We start from the raw sequence: 20,936 nt of genomic DNA, 5'->3' as shown, positions 1-20,936 counted from the left end.
TTTGGTACCGGGGATTGAATTTGGGTCCTTGCGCTTGCAAGGCACGTAGAGTTCACTTCTCACACTGAGGAGCTAAGTATCTTGTTCAAACCACCTGGACACTTACTGTCCACCATCACTCATCACATCTCTGCTGAGTTAACTGTAATGAACTGAGTCATCAGAGTCCTGGCTTCTGCAGAATGACAGGACCACAGGAAGCTTTGGTTTCCATTAGCAAGTGAGAGAGGGAAAGGTGGGGAAAGCAGCAATAGCTCAGCATAAACATGTATGTTCTTCCCTGTCCTCAGCCTAGCCTACATGACTGACCCACACACCTGCACTCATGCGCCCCCTTCTACAACCAACTGCATCTTGCTATAAAAGGGACATGTCTACAAAGACAGTAGGCACAACTGTAGTGCACATATATGTGTGCATGAGTAAAAGTGTAAGTGTGTAGTTGTGTATGTTTAAGCGTTATGTGCACACATGTGAATGTCTGTACATGTACAGCATGTGTGTAAGTGTCCATGTGGAGTAGATGTGTGTATATACACATGTGTATGTATGCACATGTGTGTGCACACCTGTTCTCCCTACACTGGTTTGGGCAATGTGTCTCTGTCCTTCCCCCAACTGCAGCTTCTGCCTCTGCTGGCCCCTCTCTGCTCCTTTATGGTGTCCTGCTTGCCTGTGCTGGGTCCCATTCCCTCTCACCACAACTTAATGACCATCCTCAGAAACTCCTGGATTACTCCCACTAGAACACACACAAACTCAAAAAAATGTTTGCACTAAAAAACACACACAGTGCCGGGGATTTAGCTCAGTGGTGTGCCACTTGCCTGGCAAGCAAGAGGACCTGAGTTTAATCCCCGGTACCCAAAAAACCAAAAACCAAAAACCAAAAAAACACACACAGATAAACAACAAGGGGAAAAAAGCAAAGAAAGGTGCCTCCCTAAAGCTTCCCCGCCACCTCTCTGCCCTCCTGAAGAGCTGTGAGCTCTGGATTTCTCCACTTGTTGTTTTCACACTTGCTCTTGAGGGGGATCACAGTCACTCATGAGCACGCAGCATCCAGACTGCAGGGCTCTGATGAGTCGCCTGTGGCCTGACAGTGGACACAGGTCTGTCCTCCGTCTCCACTGTGTATCTTCTCAGCAGTACGCCCATCAGCTGACTCTCCCACCTACAGGAATATTCCCTCCCACCCCACATCCAGAGCACACTGCTCTTGGTTTTCTTCATTCTCTCCCATTCACTGGGGCTCGCAAAGCATTGTAGCGCAGGTCCCTGCCTCTCCTTTCCAGCCACTCACACCTCGAGGCTACAGACCACCCAGGGATGCCTCCAACACCTTGCAGCACACACTGGGGTGGGGTCTCTGAAGGGACCTCAAACTCCACATGGCTCCACACGCTCATCCAGCCCCCAGCCTCAGGAAATAGTTGCTCCAGTCTATCTGTACCAAAATGTGTGGACATCTTTCTTTTCCTACCACAAGCACATCACTCTTCTTCCACCATGGGCCCTGCTCAATCACCATACTACTGTCCCTGCCACAGCTACCTGACTTCTCCCTACTTCCAGCCCTGCCCAGCACCTGGCAAGTATCTATATAGCCACTCAAGTGATCTCTGCCCACTTGTTCATGACATCAGTGGACTTTAGTTAAATACTAACCAGAGGCTGGCACTCATGGACCATGTGCCACTCCTTGCTCCCAGCACTTAGTGGGTCCCCTCCACACTCAGATCCTGCGTGGGACAACCTGAGTCCCAGGCAGCAGACAGTCCACCTGCCTCCCACAGGACAGACAGCCCAGGACCCCAGCAAGAGCAGGTTTCCTCTGCCTCACTCATCACTATGAGAACAACAGATCATCATAAGCCTCCAGTATGGAAGAGAATAATAAAAAATAAACCAAAAGAAAGACATATAATGGAGGAAACATAATACAGAAAAGTGAAGAGCAGCTTTATAAAACCCACAAATTCATATCACTTAAAAATTGAAGGAGAGGGCTGGGGATTTAGCTCAGTGGTACTGCTGCCTGCCTCGCAAGCACAGGACCTGAGTTAATCCGCAGTACCCACCCTTAAAAGAAAATTGAAGGAGAAAGTAAAAATACTATAAAGCAGATGCTGGCTCATTTCCTTGCCTACAAATGATTAAAGTGGAGGATAAAGGACATGAGCTATGAAAATCAAAACACAGAAAACAGAGATAAGCAAGGCTTGAGTTGCTACGGCATTAGCACTATGGATCCTGCCCTGAAGCACGAACACCATGACCATGGTGAGTCCATGGAGAAGACAAATGACAAACATGCCTTCTGACAGGTAACCTAAGGATGAACCTGTTGCATTCGAAAGTCACAGGTGTGCACTGTAATACCACAAATTACCTTGTAAACACAGAGCATCACGTTCATGGAGAGTTCTGATAGCCACACAATGGATCTGACTACAGTAGTAGGAGAGGAGGCATGATATTTCAAAATATAGACTGCTTAGCCCTGTGGGGTATAGCCTTCGCACTTTTTCAGAAAACCCAACAATGCAGCCATTTTTGTCAGAATGACTAGTTACAGTGACTGACACACAAGGAGATTCACCCGACAATGGTTCATATCAGAATGTCTGCAAGGGGAACGGGAGGTTAGGCACTGCACCCAGCAATGCTGGGTCTACGTCTGCCGGGAAGATGAGTGATTCAGACAAGCTTCTGTGCTGCAGGACCAGACTCTACAACAGTGTCAGACAGGAAGGAGCACAATGTGCATGGAGCCAATGGAAGTAAAGCCTCGCAAATAGCAGTGAGTGTCAGGAGAAAGGGCCCGCCTGACGGGCTCAATGTCAAACAAGGGTTCTTCCTAAGGCACGACAACCCAGTCTCCTCCAGGAAGGGACTCTTCCTCTGCCTGGCTACTATGGAGGGGCTGTCCCATACCAGTGCTGAATCAAAGAAAGATGGTGACATTCAGGAGCTGGTATTACCGGAACAGCTGAGTCCATAAAGGCATCTGCCTCTGCTTCCCATCACCAAGAACACCTTGTCTAGATCTGATTCCACCACACTGCTGCCTCAGTGGAGAGGGGAGTTGTAACTGCCCTTGGGAAGCAGCCACTAAAAAGAAGCAGACCTGATGGACAGCACTGAATAAAGACCACTTCAAAGAGGATGGGCTTATTCACAATTTGGCCTTCCTTCTCGGTCGACAGGCCAAGAATTAAATGTCTGAGACAAAAGCTGTTGGGAAAGGTTTTGAATGCTCTTTTTTTTTTTTTCTTTTTTCCAATTCATTCAACATATATTTATATATTCAACATATATATAGGAGGGGGGAATACTGTATGTATATCCCTTTATTGGCTTTTATCTCGATGGTATAGCTGTACCTTTCGATTTTTGATAGTAATGGTAGGATTGCTTTAAGAGTGAAAATGACCCAAACTTCCACATGCACGCTATTAATAACGTATACAGCGCAATGTGATTGCCATCCCTCAGCAGATGATCCAGGGTTCATTCCCAACTCCACTCCCCTTTCCTACTCCATGGTCTAAATCTGCATTGGCTTTGTGACCCAACTGTCACCAATGCGGTCTAGAGGAAAGTCTGCGTGCACCGTCCGATGAGGGAGACAGGTGTCCAGCTCTGCCCCTAACCCACTCCGTCCTGCTGCAGAGACAGATGAAGTGCCTCAAGCTGTGGTGGGCGGGTGGCAGTCATGAGGATAAAGCACTAATCAACGAAGGATGCCAGAGAGGAAGAGAGGAAGATGCCGGGGGCACTGCTTAAGAAGTAAATCATTTGCCTCTGAGATCTTATTAGTAAAAAAGACAAACTTATTTTTAAAAAAAATCAACAGTGAAGATGGGCATGGTGGTGCATGCCTGTAATCCCAGCACTCGGGAGGCTGAGGCAGTTGGATCGATGTGAGTTCGATATCAGCCTGGGCTACACAGTGAGTTCCAGGTCAGTCTCAACCGCATAGTGAGACCCTGTCTCAAAAAACAAACAAACAAAAATATCAACAGTGAGTTTTCCATTGCTTACAGCTGAAGGCTGTTAATGCAAATATGGCCGGGGGAAGATCCTTTCTGGGTAGGTACCTGAGGATGTGCTCTGGTAGAACAAAGGAGAGCATCAAGAAAGAAGAGGCATGTCCAGAACAGTGGGTACACCCAGGGGAGCGGGGTAGCAAGCCAAAGGAGACCGGTAAGACAGCTGTCAGTAGTACTGGTGGTAGAGGGCTTGGAACAAGGGTCTTTGGGGAAAGACACACTCTGACACTGAGGATCTGGAGCTGAGTATATCAGTCAGCTTTCTGTCACTGGGACAAAACATCTGATTACATAGCTTAAACGAGTAAAGATTTATCTTGGCTCACAGTTTCAGAGGTTTCAGTCTATGGTCAGTTGGCTCCAGGTTTGACACATCATAGCAGAAGGGTACAGCAGAAAAAAAGCTGCTCTCTTCGGGGCAGTCAGGAAACAGAATGGAAGAGAAGAGCCAGAGAAGAGGCGTGGCCCCAGTGACCGCTGTCTCCAACTGTGCCCCACCTCTTAACAGCCCCTTCAGCTGTGGTTTAATTCATTGATAAGGTTAATGCCCTCAACATGAGCATTTCAGGGTTACTTCATATTTAAACCTTAACAATGAGCATGTATTACAGATAATTAAAGAAAAAAAGACTACAGAAGAGCAAACAAACTCCCCCAAAATGGAAATCATAGCATCCTATCCATCCACTCAATGAACATACAATGGAGTTCAATGTTTATCATTTTAAAGACTCTCCATAAACCCAGCATAAAGGACCTGGTTATGTCAGAGAACAAAAGATAACTACAAGAGTAAAAGTGTAGAGACAAAGAGTTGGGAATAGGGAAAAAAAGGAGAAGGAAGCTAAGAGTTTTAAAAACAGAAGGCATTAAGTATTAGTGATAAAACTAGAAATAAAAACATACAGACCTTATCAAAACTGCAAAATTTACAACATACACAGAAACCAAAGAGAGTGCTATCTGAAATGGCAGTAGAAAATCACGAAGGGTAGCTAGTGACAAGCAGGAAGAGCAGCTAGTCCTCTTCAGTTGAGGACTTTCTCTTTGGAATCCACTGTCAAGTACAAACATATATTAATTAACACTACCACATAATATATTTCTGTATTATCAGTCTTCCACCTGATTTCTCCAGCTTTTATGGAGAAGTCACTAGTGGGAGTTCTGCCTTGGTTCTGGGTCACAGGAACAGTCCCAAATGGGTGAGCCTAGAAACAGGAGCATCTGTGTATGATCTGCAGGTAAGGAGGAAAGTGTTCAGAGATGCCTTTTGGACAGAGTCCCAGCTTGGGAGGGCTGGGACCAGGGACTATTTTATTCATTATAAAGAAGCCCTCTGCATGCTTTAATTCTTTAAGCCATAGGATGTACTGATTTGGTAAAATAAAAATACTTCTTTAAAAAAGAACACTGACAGCAGTCTTGAAGGTTTTCTGTAATTTTCAAATTGCAAAATAGTGTGACACAATGAAAAATATAAGGCAGATTCCTGACTGACAGACATGTATTTTTATGACTACAATGAAATTTCAATTGTGTGCAATAAATTATGCTGTGCTTTTATGGAGTCATCTTCTATTCTGCCTACAGAGACAGAAGCACATGACAAACAAACCTCCAGGGCTAGAACAGCACTGTGCCACTAAGAACATGAAAGCTGATGATCAGCTCCGAAAATTTATGTCACTTTTATTTGTTTGTCTTATTATTTTGAGGTTTTTGTGTTCCAACTAACCACCTTCCTGCATTACAGTTAATCATTTTTCACTCACTTCTCTCTTTCTTCCATTTTTTTAAAACTATAAATGTGATCCCCAATTCGATCAGGTTGCCACAAAGGCCAAAGGGAAGCACGAGGATTTGCTCCCCCACATCCAGTGCCAACTAAATGAGTAACAGCTAGACTCTCTTCATTTTTTAAACATCTACACAAACCATTTACTCACCAATTTCTCTCAGGTCACATATACTACAAAAAGTATGAAAATATAGTGCAAGTTTACAGAGAAGTTGGCCAGCTGTACAAGAAGAAATATTCTAAAAGTATACACCTAACAGGCCACATAGGATGTCTGTTTCTGGAGCAAAGAGTAAATGACTAAAGTGAACATTAAGATATTAGCTGGGAGCCAATTTTATCATTTCAATTTCTGCTGCTTATGCAAGAGACTGACTGAACAATAGCCAACAATAGTAGGTGTGATAAACACAAGGCTGATCTACGTTGTAATTATAAAAAGAACGAAGATAAAGATCAGAGCTAATTATAAAACATACGCTGCAGCGCTGTGCTGCTTCCACTTGCTGCCTCAGTTGACGTTCTTTTCCACCTCATCTCCTTCATGAGGAACAAGTCAATTAAATTTTTGTTTTTCAAAAAAAAGGTGCACGTAAATCTCTTTTTGTTAACTTATGAAATGAACAGCATCTTAGGCTGATTAATCCTTACGACATTACAGAGAACACACACAGTCCTGACGGAGCACACACCCATGCCGGGAAGGAAATCTGAAAGGATTCATCAGTAAAAAGTGAGCCTGTGGCTGAAGGGAAGAGGGTCTATATCCAACATACTTGAATTAACGAAGATGGGTGGACTGGTCTTTTTGCTGACCACTCCTCCTTGCTCAGACACTGAGAAAAAAAAGTCAGGCAGGATTCTTTGGCTTTTTTTACTGAAATATTATAAATATAAAAAATTATCTGCAATATTTATGGCTTGATGCGAAGAAACAAATTATTTCTCAGTGCTTTGGGCTTTTTGGTGTTCATTAGACAACCTATCCTTGGGTAAACCTAGATAAAATACCCGAGAATAAGGTTAAAAATTGGTGATACAAAATTTGATTTTTCCCCTCTCTTGTGAGAGAATGCAAAACAAAGATGCAAACAAACAAACCTGTAGCTCTCAGTGCCATTTCCAAGGATAAAGGGCACTATATTTATCAGTCACTCTTATGCAGTGTCCCGAATAAGGACTTAATTTACGCATATGAAATATTAAACTGCAGACATGTTAACTGTAAATTCTACCAAATAGAATTTCAAATTTCGTTACTGACTCTTTCAGCATTATTCTCTGATGAAATATGAAAAACAAAACAATACATTAAAAATGAATAGACCCAAAAAGGCTTCAGGAAACACACCAAAGAACATTGTTTGTTCCTGGATTGAGAATTTCCTGCATTGCAACCAATCAGAATTCATGGCCCCCTGGAGGCTGCAGAATATTTTAATTCTGACACTCCCATGTAGGTCACAGGCTGGAGGCCTCTTAATTGAATCGGCCTCCTCAATTTCTCTTTAGAATTCACCATTTAATTCAAGCATCAAATATTAATTAAAACAACCAGGCAAAAAACATCACCTCATTATTTGAGCACCACTCAGGTTCTCTGGTGCCTTACATGGCAGGTACTGGTGGCAGGTGTTTTAGTTTTAACTATTTTGCTTGGTGGCTTTCGTTAAAAAATTCAAAAGGGGGCTGGGGTTTTAGCTCCGTGGTGCACCTGCCTTGTAAGTGCAAGGTCCCGAATTCGATCCCCGGTACCAAAAACAAAACAACAACAACAACAAAAAAAACTCAAAAGAAAATAAGTAACAAAGATGCTAGTGAAAATGAAAATTGGAATTGAAGAAATGGATCGAAAACTCAAAAGAAAATAAGTAACAAAGATGCTAGTGAAAATGAAAACTGGAATTGAAGAAATGGGTCGATTTCTCCTAAAATAAATGTGTATTATTTTGATACTGTCTTATAGGCAGAGACCAATGGAGTGCAACCAACTCTGTTAATTGTATGACCTCATATATAATGGGATGTAAAATAGGTTCATCAGCTTGCTCTGAGAACCTCCCCAGAGCCCATCAAATGTGCTACCTCACCCTCAGAATGTCTACAATGTCTAGCACCCCAACTTCCCACCTGGCCCTTACCCCAGGGGAAAAAGGAAACCTAGTCACACTTGCCTCTAGCTCCTGCTCCCTCTGCAGTGCAAACTGCTTGAAGGACTTGACGATCAGGCCGGCATTGGAGCAGTCATAGACGAAGATGGATGGGCTGCCCATCCATGTCTGTAGGTCATAGATGGACAGAGGGATATACTGAGTATAGTTCTGGAAAACAAGCAGAGTACACATGGGTTACAAGTACATTTCACAAACTAGGCTGCTGACCAGCACGTGTATGTTAAAGAAGGAATAACATATCTTGCCTCATCACTGGACAGATGTTCTTCGGTTTTCACTCTTACAAAACTACCCATAACAGCAAGCCAGAGGTCTCTGGTTTTCTTATATGCTATCTCACTTTAGCAATGCCAACAGCTGGAAAGCTTTCTATGTTCACTTCTGCAGCCCTGGAGCTGCTCTGTAGATGCCCTGGCTTCCCCTTAGAAGATGGGTTCATGCCCACTGCTCCGCATATCCCATGGTTACTGCTTATCACCTTAAAGGATATGTGTGCTATTAACACCGTCTCTTGGTAGCTGTTCTGTGCTTATAAGGCATAGTGCCCATTTACACAGAAGATCAGCTTTGAAGAGTTTATCAGGTCCTCGAATGTGCATGACTTCAGAGATGCCCACAAGTACTTTATCTTCTAGGTGATTTTTAAAAATCACACATAGTGACACAAGTGGGTTTGGCCTTGTAAATTTTTTTCAAATCACAAACAATAAACTATTAACACTAATCTACTAAGTGAGGCATTTTTCTGGACACATTGTTCTGTTTTGAAAAGACTCTAGTGATTACTTGTAAGCACAGCAGGGAAAGTCCTTGTCTCACAAGAAAAATGCCTAAAATGCTCACTCAAACTATATTTTAAAGCAATTCTTCACAGAATACCTTCACTTACCTTTCCTTGGACATCAATAACGTAGGTAGAAAAACTGACAGAAATCAAATTATGCACACTTAGACTAGAGTAAAGGTGAGTTTGTTTCTGAGCAGCTGAAGCCAAATACTGCCTCTGGTATTGCCTATGAGTTGTTTATGGCTCAGCAGGAAGTCAAGAAGGTCGAGCCAGGCCTGGGGAAATGTGGTAGCAGGGTGGCCTGCAGCTCACACAACATGCACAGCAAAGAACCGGCCGGAGTCGCCTCCCAGACAGGACAATGCATTGGGCCACCAGGGGAGGTGCGCACACATGTACAGGGGACCAAGGCACCCTGCGTATATGCTGCCATCTCATCTGTGACACCGTCCTCGTTTGGTGGATTGTTTACGATCACTGCAGTCTGTTAGGGAACACCTGGAAATGTTCTCTAAGTAAACTCTCCCTCAAGGATTCTAAAGATGTCAATTCTCCCCTAATGAATCCATACCGTCCAAGCAAGCACAATCAAAACACCCGCAGGAGTTTTCCTTTAATGGAATTTGACAAGTTCATTCTAAAGTGAGTGCAGAAGAGAGATGCACAAGATTAGAAAAAAATTTTAATAAAGAATAATGAATAGAGACTCAGCACTACCAGATATTAAATACACTATAAATTTATGGTAATTACAGGCTAGCATTAGTGAGGGTAAGAAAAACAAATCAACAGAACAGAAAGCCTAGAATAGACCCACATACATAACTATAATGACAGTGGCATTTTAAATCAGTAAAAAAAGAATGAAGAGTTCAGTTAGTGATGCTGGAGAATCTAACCATCTGATATTGTCTCCTCAGATTCCATACACAAAAAAATCAGGGTGGACTAAAACCCAAAATGTAAAAGAATAAAAGGTTTTTATTTGGGGCTAAGAAAAGTCTTCATAAGTCAAAAAACTGAAAAGTTTTAGGGCTGGGCATTTAGCTCAGTGGTGCTGCCTCCTGCCTTGAAAGAGCAAGGTCCTGAGTTCAATCCCTAGTATTAAAAAAAAAAAAAAAAAATTGGGAAGTCTTGAAGAAATGGATCAATAGATACAATGATATAAAATATAATTCTGATAAAAACACATAGCAATGAATGGCAAGCTCACCAGAAAAGTGATAGAATTTATATTTGAAAAGTGTGTATAAGCTTCTGCTACAGATCAACAAAGACAAAAACAACAATAAAAACAAACATAACAGGCAGAAGATCTGAGTAGTCAATCCACAGAGCAAATGTGAATGATTAGTGATTACAAACCAAGTTTCACACTCTCAACTGATCATGGAAATATAAACAATGAGAATCAGTCTACTGATGTATCCATTCATCCATCCTATTGTGTTTTCATCCAGCACACTGGAAAGAAAGATAAAAGATGGATAATACTCCATGCTGACAAAGAAGATGTGCTGACTCATCACTGAACAGGGCACTCATTAAGTGGTGGGAATGGAGATTGAGGAAGCTTTTCTTTGGAAGCCAAGTTTACGGTACTGATACAATTTTAAAATGTGCATTCATTTTGAAGACTTTTAGGTGTCCACACTATAGGAACAGTAGTATTTGCACACAGAGATACTGGTACTAGTAAAACACTGTGAACTACCTGGATGCCACTGTGCAGAGACTAATGTAATGATGTAGTTATCTGTTTTCTCCTTCCCCATTGAGCAGACTCTTACCTGGACACATTGCCCAATTTCCTTTGCATCTAAGTTCCAAACTGCAGCCAATGGGACACGAGCAGTAGAAATGTGTTCACATTATAAATGATGCCCAATGCCCATCTTGGGGGTTATGGATGTGGTAAACATCTCTGACAATGCTGAGGGTGATAGCTGAGGTACAGCAGAGTTGGGAGATGAAGGAGCCTAGGCCCAAATGGCAATCAAATCAAGGACAGAGCAGCTTAACCTGGAGCCTTTCTGGATCCTAGCACATTCAATATAAAAGAAGCAATAGGCATGTTGTGTGTGGTAATGCATGCCTGTGGTGCCAGCTACTCAAGAGGCTGAGGCGGGAGGATATCTTGAGTCAAGGAGTTCAAGGACTGCCATATTCTGCCTCAAAATGAGGCTATTTTTATAAGCACTTCTATAGAATGATGTCAGGGGCTTTCTGTGGTTTTAAAAATGTAAATCTTGGAATATCATAGATTATATAGCTTCATTTTATATGAAGAAAAAGAAGAGCTATGAATGTAAGGTGCTGTGCCCCCACCACCTGGGCAGCACTTCACACATCATCATAAAATGCAATAACTGTGCTGATGAGTGAACCAATCACTTGAGAGGTGCTAAAAGAGTAAGTACCAAACTGCCATGGCTGTTTTCTCAGGGAGGTTAAGGTATGGAAGGCATGTCACAGTTATTTCTTTAATGCTTCTGTGTTGTAGTCATCTTTCATAGTAGAAATTAATTCTGTTTAAAAAGCATGCAGACTGTCCAGAGGGAAGAAAGGGGCAGCCTCTGGGTTTCAGGAACAGACTTGCAGGTTCCTTTCTGGTTGTCAATGAGCAGAACTGCCCGTCAACTGCACCACTAAAGATGATTCAGCAGGGGCCACATTTGATAGCCCCCTGGACCAAGTCAGCAGGGCCTAAAAGCAGGTCTCCCTGGGAACAGATGTCCATGCTCCTCCCTGGTCTGCAATGAGCAGGGCCACTGTGCCTGCTGGAGTAAAGTTGCTTCAGGAGTACCATGTGGACAGATCCTGATCTGAGTCAAGAGGGCACATTAACAGGCCGAAAAGCAGGGTGCTCTAACCTAGCAGGAAGAAGGACTATGGTAGCAACCCAGAATCGGTGTGTTGTTATGCACTGAAAATACTGTGTGCTGCTTATAAACCTCCCGCAACGTCCTAGGGCCAGTGGTAGCGAACCTATGGCATGCATGCTGCAGTGGGCGGTTTGTATCATTAAAAAGTTTGCCATCTCTGTCCTAGGCCCTGCGAGAAATCTGAGTACAAATCACACAGTCCTCATCACTGTCGGTACAGTATCATCTAGGTGACTGTCAGTGATACTGTCACCTTTCCTGCCTTCCAGGTGTAAGCCCACAGGTCCCACAGATAGCAAAGGAGCACGAAATAAAATAGCCTATTTTCTATATTTGAAAAAATCAAGTTATGTTTAAATTCTGAGGCACAAAGTTAATTAACAGTGATTCATTAAAATGATGTACTAATGCACCAGGAAAACCATTAATGACTTTCGCTTCCAGCCCCTATGACCTGCTGGCAGCTAAGACTGGGGTCCCAAGTGATCTTGCTACCAGGTGAACCAGGGCTGTAGCCTTGGCCTCATGACTTTGGTTATGAGGGACTTTCAATGGATACAATGCCACAGGAAGCTCTTTGCAGAGAATGGCTTAAAAGCAAATGCTTCCCTGGTCCTTCCTGAGTGGCCCCTCTCTGCCTTGGTACTGTAGACATCTGGAGCCAGATCACTCTGTGTGGGCTGTTTATATACTGCACACATCCTGCTCTACCCACTATGCCCCAGAACACTTACCCCTTCACAGGAATCACAATCAAAAAGGGCTCCAAGCCGGAACAGTGGCATACACCCCTGGCTGTGCAGGATGCAGAAGGATTCTAAGTTCGGTGTTCAATCACTAGTACCTTTAAAATGTCTCCAGGCCTTGCCAAATGCCCCTAAGAGGAAAACCTCTCTGGTTCAGAACCACTGCCTTGGAAGGGACAACTTCATTTAAAATGTTAGCTGTGTTAAGTTTAGTAAGACTGCAACAATTTGGAAGTCTGTATCCCTTAGGGAGTATAAAATCAACTCTATTAAACCACTGTGAGGAAGATGACCTTTGAGAGCTCATCCTTATTAGAACATGAGCACGTGGATCGCACTTCCCATCTCGAAGAGATCCTGGGTAGTTTGTCAAGCCCCAGGCCAAAATTACAGCCTGTAAACCAGCAAAGGGCAGCAGCAAATTATAGCGCTGGTGCCGTGGGAGCGAGCTTACAGGAGCAGGAAGAGGCAGAATCCACATCCAAGGTGCACTGTCCTCTGTCCCTGAATATTCCCGAAGTAGATGGGAGGAGCTAGCTCAGACAAGCAGGTGCATCCAAAATCCCGGGTACACTGAAGGTCACCTGAAACACTGAGGGCTTCTGTGGAGGGCTGGTTCCACCTCCACCCAAAATTCAATGTACAAAGAATTCCTAATCAAAGCATCTCTCCTTTCTCTTGGAAAAGCATATTCAAGGCCATGTTTTCATTTCAAACAAAGAAACAGAAATGGGTTTAGGTAATTTATTCATTAAAATCCACTTTGTCAGATTATATTAACCATTGGGGGAAAGTAATCCACTTGCTTCATCAGGCTGTCACTAGACTGTGACAGCCATTGCCAGAAAGGCCTAGCCCATAAAAGGCACAGGGATGCCCCTCCCCACAAGCTGGGCAACCATGGGCAGGGCCTGTTCCTCTCTCATCCAGGCAGCCCCAGGATCACTCACAGCTCATGGATCTTTGATGGGAGAGTGAGGCTATCTTCTGGCTTATTAAACGAAATGGGGGAGTTTTATCTGTTAAACTAGACTGGAAGACAATGTAAAAAGGCTTTACATGCCTGGCTCTACCAAAAAGATGGGCACAGAGGAGGGGCACAGCCTGCCACTCACAAGCCATCCTGCAAGGAAGGCAGGTACAACACTGCAATCAATGGAAAAGGTGGGGGAAATCTGGCTTCAAGGAGCCAAGTGAGAAGGTGTGAGAAGGAGTGGACAGCACACAGGTTCCCCCACACTACACCCGACTGGCGAACCTGAACACAGGTGTGTGCAGCAGCTCAGACTCTGTGGTGGGGAGCCCTCTGGCGCCCAGGAGAGCTGGCCACAGACATCACTGGCCTGCCGACTCCCAGAACCACTGCTGTTGGTGGGAAAACTCACAAGTGTGGACTTTTTGGCTGCAGGGGAAGATCACCACTGGCTGATGACATAGGTCTCCAAGGGGCCTCACCCAAGCTTGATATGGTCATTTTGTTAACCTCCCGAAAATACCATCCTGCTAGATACAAACTGACATTTTCAGTGCCTACTAACCATACTATGGCAGTGTTTTCTTCAATATAAATAAAATATCTGCCAGATGTGATGTTACACCCCTATAATCCCCAGCACTCTGGGAGGCTGAGGCAGGAGGATCACAAATTCAATCCCAGTCTGTACAACTTAAAAATAAAACATATTTTAAAAGAGGGGAGGGAGAGGGTCTGGGGATGTAGCTCAGTTGAAGGCCCTGCGTTCAATTCCTAGTACCATAATCAATCAAATATCAAGTCAGAGGTGGTTGCTGTGGAAGAGGAGCAGGGCACTGTCACGTCGCCCGTCTCCCCTGGCTCTCAGGGCACAGCCTGGCCTTGGCCTGGGTCAGAGAGCCTTGCACATGGCCAGCTGTGGCCTCTGCGTCATTCATAGATCACCTCCTCTTGTCGTCCATCTTCTTTCCCTCTTTCCCACCCTCCTCCGTCTCAGAGAAAGCTGCGTTGTCTCCAGTTTGCCAGATGAATACCCTCTCTGCCCTGAAATGATTTCTGCACTTTCCTATTTCTCACACTTTGTTTCACTGATTTAAACTCTTTCTTCTTTGGCCTTTCTTGGACTCCTCTTTTATCTACAGATACTAGTTTCTTCCTCCTGAAACAAAATACATTCTACTCCTGTTCCTGCTTCAAACTACCATCTAACAGACTCCTCGAATCACAGCTTCTCCCTCCTCCTCCCTCCCTCCCTTCTCTCTCTCTCTCTCTCTCTCTCTCTCTCCCTGTTTTTTGAAACACAGCCTCACTGTGCAGTCCAGGTTTGCCTTGAACTCACCATTCTCCTGCTCTCAGCCTTCTTCTTATTGCAAAAATCACATTATGGAGAAAACTAGAAAAAGCATAAGTATTCCATAATATCACCAAAATTCTTGAAAAATAGCCTATTCTAGTTCCTGATCATTCACTCCCCATTCACTTATTAAAAGTTAGATCCTATACTGACAGGTAGATGTGGACAAATATGCACATGCAAGCATGAGGTGGATCCAACTCTGCAGCACGGGCACCTCCATACAAGAGCACATCCAGAGCCCACTTGGTTTCTAAGTACTATTTGCAAAGAGACCAAGGATCCTGGGGAAAATATCTGATGCCAAGGCCAATTGTAGAGAAAAGGCTACAAGGGCCTGGAGCATCTTGTAGTACTAGAAAGAAATTATTCAAAGAATAACAAGGACATATCAAAAGGACACAAGTACTAGCCTCTAGGGACTCCCAATGGCTACAGGTAGGACAATTTCAGAATCAAAACACCTTAAAATGAAAAAAAAAAAAATCAAATACTGTCATATCAAAAAGACACCAGAAAGAGCAGTGGTCCAAGCTGAAACAATTTAAGCAACCAAATAAATGATAATACTGAATTATAATCAAAGAATAAGCAAATATTCCTAAATTCATGCTAATATTAATAGATAAATAAGAAAGGATCAGGAGAAGCAAACCTTTTGCAGAGAAGGATTCCAGTTAATAACCATGAAAGGACAGAGAGAGGAGAGCGCCCCTACAAGAAGGGCAAAGGTTAAGTGTTGAACGGAGATGTCTGTTCCAGGACACACCAGCTATGTGCCTGATCTCAAGGCGCCTCCCCAGGCATCACTGATTATGGAGAAAACAGTAACTTTATGGCGGATGCAGCACTGCCTTAGCCAAGCAATCAGAGCGGTATCATCAGTGATGAGAATCATCTACCACATGTACCCCAGACCAAAAAGAGAATGTCCCATCAGTATTACTCTCTAATCACGAGGAGCTATCAGACTCCTAAACCAAAGGGCATTCTGCAAAACATCTTAACAGTCCTCTTCAGGGTGTCAAGGTCACAAAAGGTCCATCACACATGGGGACAACCAGGAGACGGAACATCTAATGCAACATGAGGTCCTGCTAGGAACCAGGACAGAAAAAACCGTCTTGGGAAAGAGGTGAAATGGAGTCATCTGTAGAATGGCCAGTAGGACATAAGGATGTGTATTTCCCAGGGTCAGGTGCTATGTGGAGGTAACATATGATGCCCCTGGGAAGCTGAATGAAGACACAGGAACTCCTCACTGCACATCCAATTATCATGATCATCTACAGCAATTTTAAATACAAAATGTAAGAACAAATGTAAATCTAGTTCCTATCCCAACCACTCTCCATTATTATGGCAAATCTCCAAATTTTGGGTCCAAGGACCTCTTATATTTCTGTCCCACTAACACCTGTGAAGCCCTTGCCCTCAAGCATGCAGCCCTCCCTGGGCCTAACTCAGATTCCACTACAAAGATGTATGCCCATTAATAGACTTAATAAACTTCCACATGCCTTTCTTTTCAAAGTCCTGGTGATCCTAGGAACTTACAGGACGGCTGGAGAAAAACAAGCCAGCAGACTCCAGGGAGGGGGTGGGCAATATTAGGGCACATACAGGTGGGAGTAAGGACCTCTGAGATCCCTGTGTAGACCTGGATGGGGGAAGGAAGGTGGTCTAGGGATGGAAGTGATGCCTGAGCGGGGTCTTGAGGAACACCAAGGAGTGCTCAGGTGCAAAGGAGTTGTGAAGAGCTGCCAAGACTCCTCTCACTCTCAGATTCTGTAAGTGTTGTCAGTAATCATGTTTATTATAACTCACTAGTTCCCATGTGCTCCGAACTTTCAGAACTCATTGGGTTTATGCTTTCTCTTGCTAAATTTTATCTTTTAAATATTCTTTTAGTTTTAATTAACACATGGTAATTATACATATTTACAGGGCACACTGTAACATTTCAAGACATATATACAATGAATAATAATCAGATCAGGGAAGCCTGCCTATCTAATATCTCAGACACTTATCACCTCTGTGTCGGAAATATTTAACACCCTCTATACTAGCTATCTTGAAATATTCAATTAGCTACTGCCAACCACAGTTATCCTACGTGCTAATGTGCTACAGAACATTAGGGGTTATTTCTCCGATCCAGCTGTTCCCTGTCCCTATTAACCAACTTCACTCCTCCAACTTGGTCGGGCATACTCTCCCCAGATGGGGGTGACCCCCATTCTACTCCTATTCATGAGATCAACCCTTTTGCTTCCACATATGAGTGAAAACAAGTAGAATCTGTCTTTCTGTGCCTGATTTATTTCACTCGATGTAATGCCTTCTGGTTCCATGACAGAATTTTAGCCTTGGGGAGTCCATTCTTACATGAATGTTCATACATTTACTTCTCTGATGCTGCACACAAAAGACCTTATCTGTTTCTAACTGGGCACTTACTGGCTAATCTCCAGCAGGTCCTAAATGTGAGTGGAAGGCAGCTCAGGCAACATTTTACATTACAGAGGCTGGCTTATCCTTACCCATACAGCAAAAGGCCAAGGAGACCCAACTTCTTAGCAGCTACAGGCCAGGAGAACTCTGACAGGGAACAGCAGGAACTCAGACACATCTATATCCTTTGCTTTCAATTTATGAACAATATAACTGCAAGACTTGGGTTCTAGAAATGCCAGGACAGTGGTCCCAGTCTGTGATAATTACAATTTTGGAGATTTCTGACAAAACAAGACAGAGAATTGTCATAAAGCAACTCAGGAAAAGGCTGACTGTGGAGTCAAACACAGGCCCTCCACCATTTACATAAACACAGGCCATAGCAAACAGAAGCTGAGGCTCACACCAAGGAGTGCCAGTCTCACACGAAGTCGGTTGTTTTGTGCCTGATTTGTAAGGCTGAAAAATGATACAATTCCTTCTGGAAATGGTGACTGCTAACATCAACAACAACATAAAAATGCTTAAGATTTTCTCAAACGCACAAACTTTGGATGCTTAAAGAAAATTCCACAGACTTTAAAATGCCCTTGGTCTCAAAGCAGCATGCCAGTGGATGCACCAGGACCTACAACCTCTGCGTTCTGAGCAGACCGTTTCAGGCTCTGTGTTTGGAAGCAGAGTCCCCTCACTGCATGAGCTCAACCAGCCTACAAACAGTTGGAGGCCGATTAACTGAAGCAAATGCAGCTGGCCCAGGAGGAGTGTGCCCAAGGCCAGCTCACCTAGTGACCTGTGACCCCTGCACAGTCGCTATAATCACCAGGGTTCTTCAACAAGGTCACAGTCCACAGGCTGTGGACTTCCCTCCATCTCTTCTTTGATCCACATTTTAGTGCAAAAGTGTTCTCAGAGGGATGTTTTTTTGTAATGGAAACAAAACAAGAACCTCAGTGCCCACCAACAAGAGAATGGATCAATACATGCAGAACATTTCCAAGTGGAATATTAACCTGACAGTGAACTAATTAAGGCACTGCGAAACAGTGTGGATCAATTTCAGAAATATAGAAGTCAAATTGAAAAAATTAGCTGCACTACATTAGGTAACATTTACATAACACTCAAGAACAAGCAAAACCAAGCAGCACAGGGCAAAATTGTTTTTTAAAAGCACAAAATTAAAGACTGCAGTTTCAAGAGGAAGATTTACTCAGGGAATGGGATTATAGTCGGGTGAAGTCCCTTCAACAGAATTAACTGCTGAGTTCTAGTGATGGGTATCAGGCCCACCAGGTTCATGACTACTAGGGTTTAATCTGGACACCAAAGGCACATGTGGTAAAGGCTTGCTCCCCAGGGGGGAAATGCTTTGGAGAAGTGCTGAGACCTTTAAGAGGCGGGCCCTGGTGGGACCTCTTAGGTCACCGGGGATGTGCCCTCCAAGGAGACTTTGGGACCCAGGCCTTTCCACTCTTTCATTCTGGCCATTTGTTCCCAGAGCAACAGGGCCAAGATGTCATGGAACAACCTCCAAAACTGAGCCAAAATACCCCAATGGGTATGTGGGGTGGGGTGGGGTGTGTGTGTGTGTGTGTGTTACTGGGAACTGAATCCAAGGCCTTTGCACTGAACTTTATCCCCAGTCGTATGTATGTATGTATGTATGTATTTATTTAAGACAGGCTCTACCTAAGTTGTTGCCCAGGCTAGGCTTGAACTCATTATTCACCTGCCTCAGGCTCCCAGAGTCCTAGAATTACAGGTGTGCAATGCCACATCTAGCTTTTTTCTTTTTAAAATGAGTATCTCAGGATTTTTGTTACAGTGATGGAAAACCAACTGACACAGTAACTAACAAGTGATACATGTACACATCAGACCCACATAAGCACACAGGTGTGAATTCAATAGCCAGGGGCCACTCTCACTATTCTTTAAAACTGTGTACACTGTACAGGCTGCAGCCATTCTCAGGGAACCAAAGTAAGAGCCAAGACATTTCATGCCTTTCCCATTTACTCAGTGTCTATTTCTAACTGGGTATCAAATAATTCCTAGCGCAACAGTAAACACTATAGTAAATATATTACAAAATAACTATAAATAAATATATGCTTAAAATGAAATATATCATTATAATACAGCACTTAAACTCCTAACTCATGAGTCATCAACCACTGCCTACCTTGGATGCCAAGGAACTCAGTGCACTGAGACAGTTGTCCCCAATCTGTCCTTACCTCAGACATGCTGCACACCACAAGAATGAGGCACAGCAAGAGTTGGGCTGAGAGAAACTCAAACCCTAAACACCAAAAAGAATTCCGTGCCAAGTGGTTGTAGAGCCCATTGAGTAGGAGAAGTAAAATGAGCTACATGAGTCAGAATGCTGCATCCACAAACACAATAGAATGGAAAAAGCAAACTGTGTAAAATATGCAGAGTAATGCCATTCATTAAAAATTTTAAGTGCTGCACATGATTATTCAATATTATTTAAAATTACATATTCATATATTAGGAGACACAAACATCGGCAGTGATAACCCCTAACTCCAACCAGCCATTGCCACTGGTAGAAAGGGCAGGAGACAGAGCTCCAGGCATTAGAAAAATGGCAGAACTTTTGCCACTGGCTTAATAAAAATTGCAAATATAAAAACAGACCCCAAACTAGATAATAGTGGGGATTTGCTCCTTCTCAGCTGGCAGCAAAAATCCAGCAGTAATTTCCTTCTTTTTTCCTCCTAAGCCTGGTAAATAAATAAAATAAAACTGGCAGTGGTCTCTATCATTCACCTTCCCAATGGATTAACCAAAGCACTTAATCCTCCACCCCCAAGTGTCCCTCACATACAGGTGGTCACCAGAATAAGCCCCACAAGAGGCTTCCCTGGTTACTGTGCAGGAAGGGCTGAAGGACGACCTGCAGACCCCAGCTCCTGGCAGTCAGTCACCACTCCGCTCCCTTCCCCGGCCAAGGGGCAACAGCCAAGCACAACAGGAAGAACAGCATGGTCTCTGGTGTTGCCTTGCCAGAGGCATGTGGCCTGAGGATGCAGAAAGGATGATTCTGCTATCTCCCCATTTACCCTCTGACCTTACTAAATCTGCCACCCTCTTTTCCCTTAACAGTGACAGCCTCACCTCCTACTGCTGTGCACTGCTCCAGAGGGAACCATGTCACTTGCTTCCCAGGGTCATCAGAGTCAGACGGGACTGACAGCTTCATATCCCCAGAACCTTCAGGCACTCCCAGACCCCACCTCGTCTGGGCTCTTACCTCCAATTCAAGGCCACCTGAGAGGCCCTCTCTCAGTTCTTCATGGCCACCCCGGTGACCTTCATGTCCACCTGGCACTGCCACCTTCCTAGACCACGATGCTGGAGACGGGAATGGGGAGCCCAGAAGCAGCCCAGCAGACACAGGCAGAGTAGGAAGGCCTTGTGCATCAGACCCCACAGTGCTGGCACCCAACCTGGTCCAGAACAGCTTCCTTCCCCTGGAAGACCTAAGAAAGGGCAAATGGCCAGGTTCCACCAGAGACCCAAGAGGCAGGAACAGCCCTGTGGTGACTGAGGCACAGCAAGCTTCAGATGTGTGGCTCTCTATCAGGGTTTTAAAATGTAGGACATGTTAAAAATCCGTTGAAGCCGAGCGTGGTGGCGCATGCCAGTAATGCCAGCACTTGGGAGGC

General features: G+C 44.0%; 1 protein-coding gene across 4 annotated transcripts in view; it reads right to left on the bottom strand.

Annotated features, from left to right (window-relative positions):
* Rptor (regulatory associated protein of MTOR complex 1) overlaps positions 1-20,936 on the bottom strand; it is a 348,014-nt gene that overhangs the window by 186,005 nt on the left and 141,073 nt on the right. For 3 of the 4 annotated variants that reach the window (XM_010618590.3, XM_010618587.3, XM_010618588.3), the window contains one exon: positions 8,031-8,177. The exons of the other annotated variant lie outside the window; for it this stretch is intronic. In XM_010618590.3, coding sequence (XP_010616892.1) covers positions 8,031-8,177 — 147 coding nt within the window. The remainder of the gene's footprint in view (positions 1-8,030; positions 8,178-20,936) is intronic. 4 annotated transcript variants of the gene reach the window in all.

This window comes from Fukomys damarensis, unplaced genomic scaffold (assembly GCF_012274545.1).
Source record: "Fukomys damarensis isolate Sample0158 unplaced genomic scaffold, DMR_v1.0_HiC HiC_scaffold_23, whole genome shotgun sequence".
NCBI lineage: Eukaryota > Metazoa > Chordata > Mammalia > Rodentia > Bathyergidae > Fukomys > Fukomys damarensis.
This window is presented reverse-complemented; position numbering and strand designations above follow the sequence as displayed.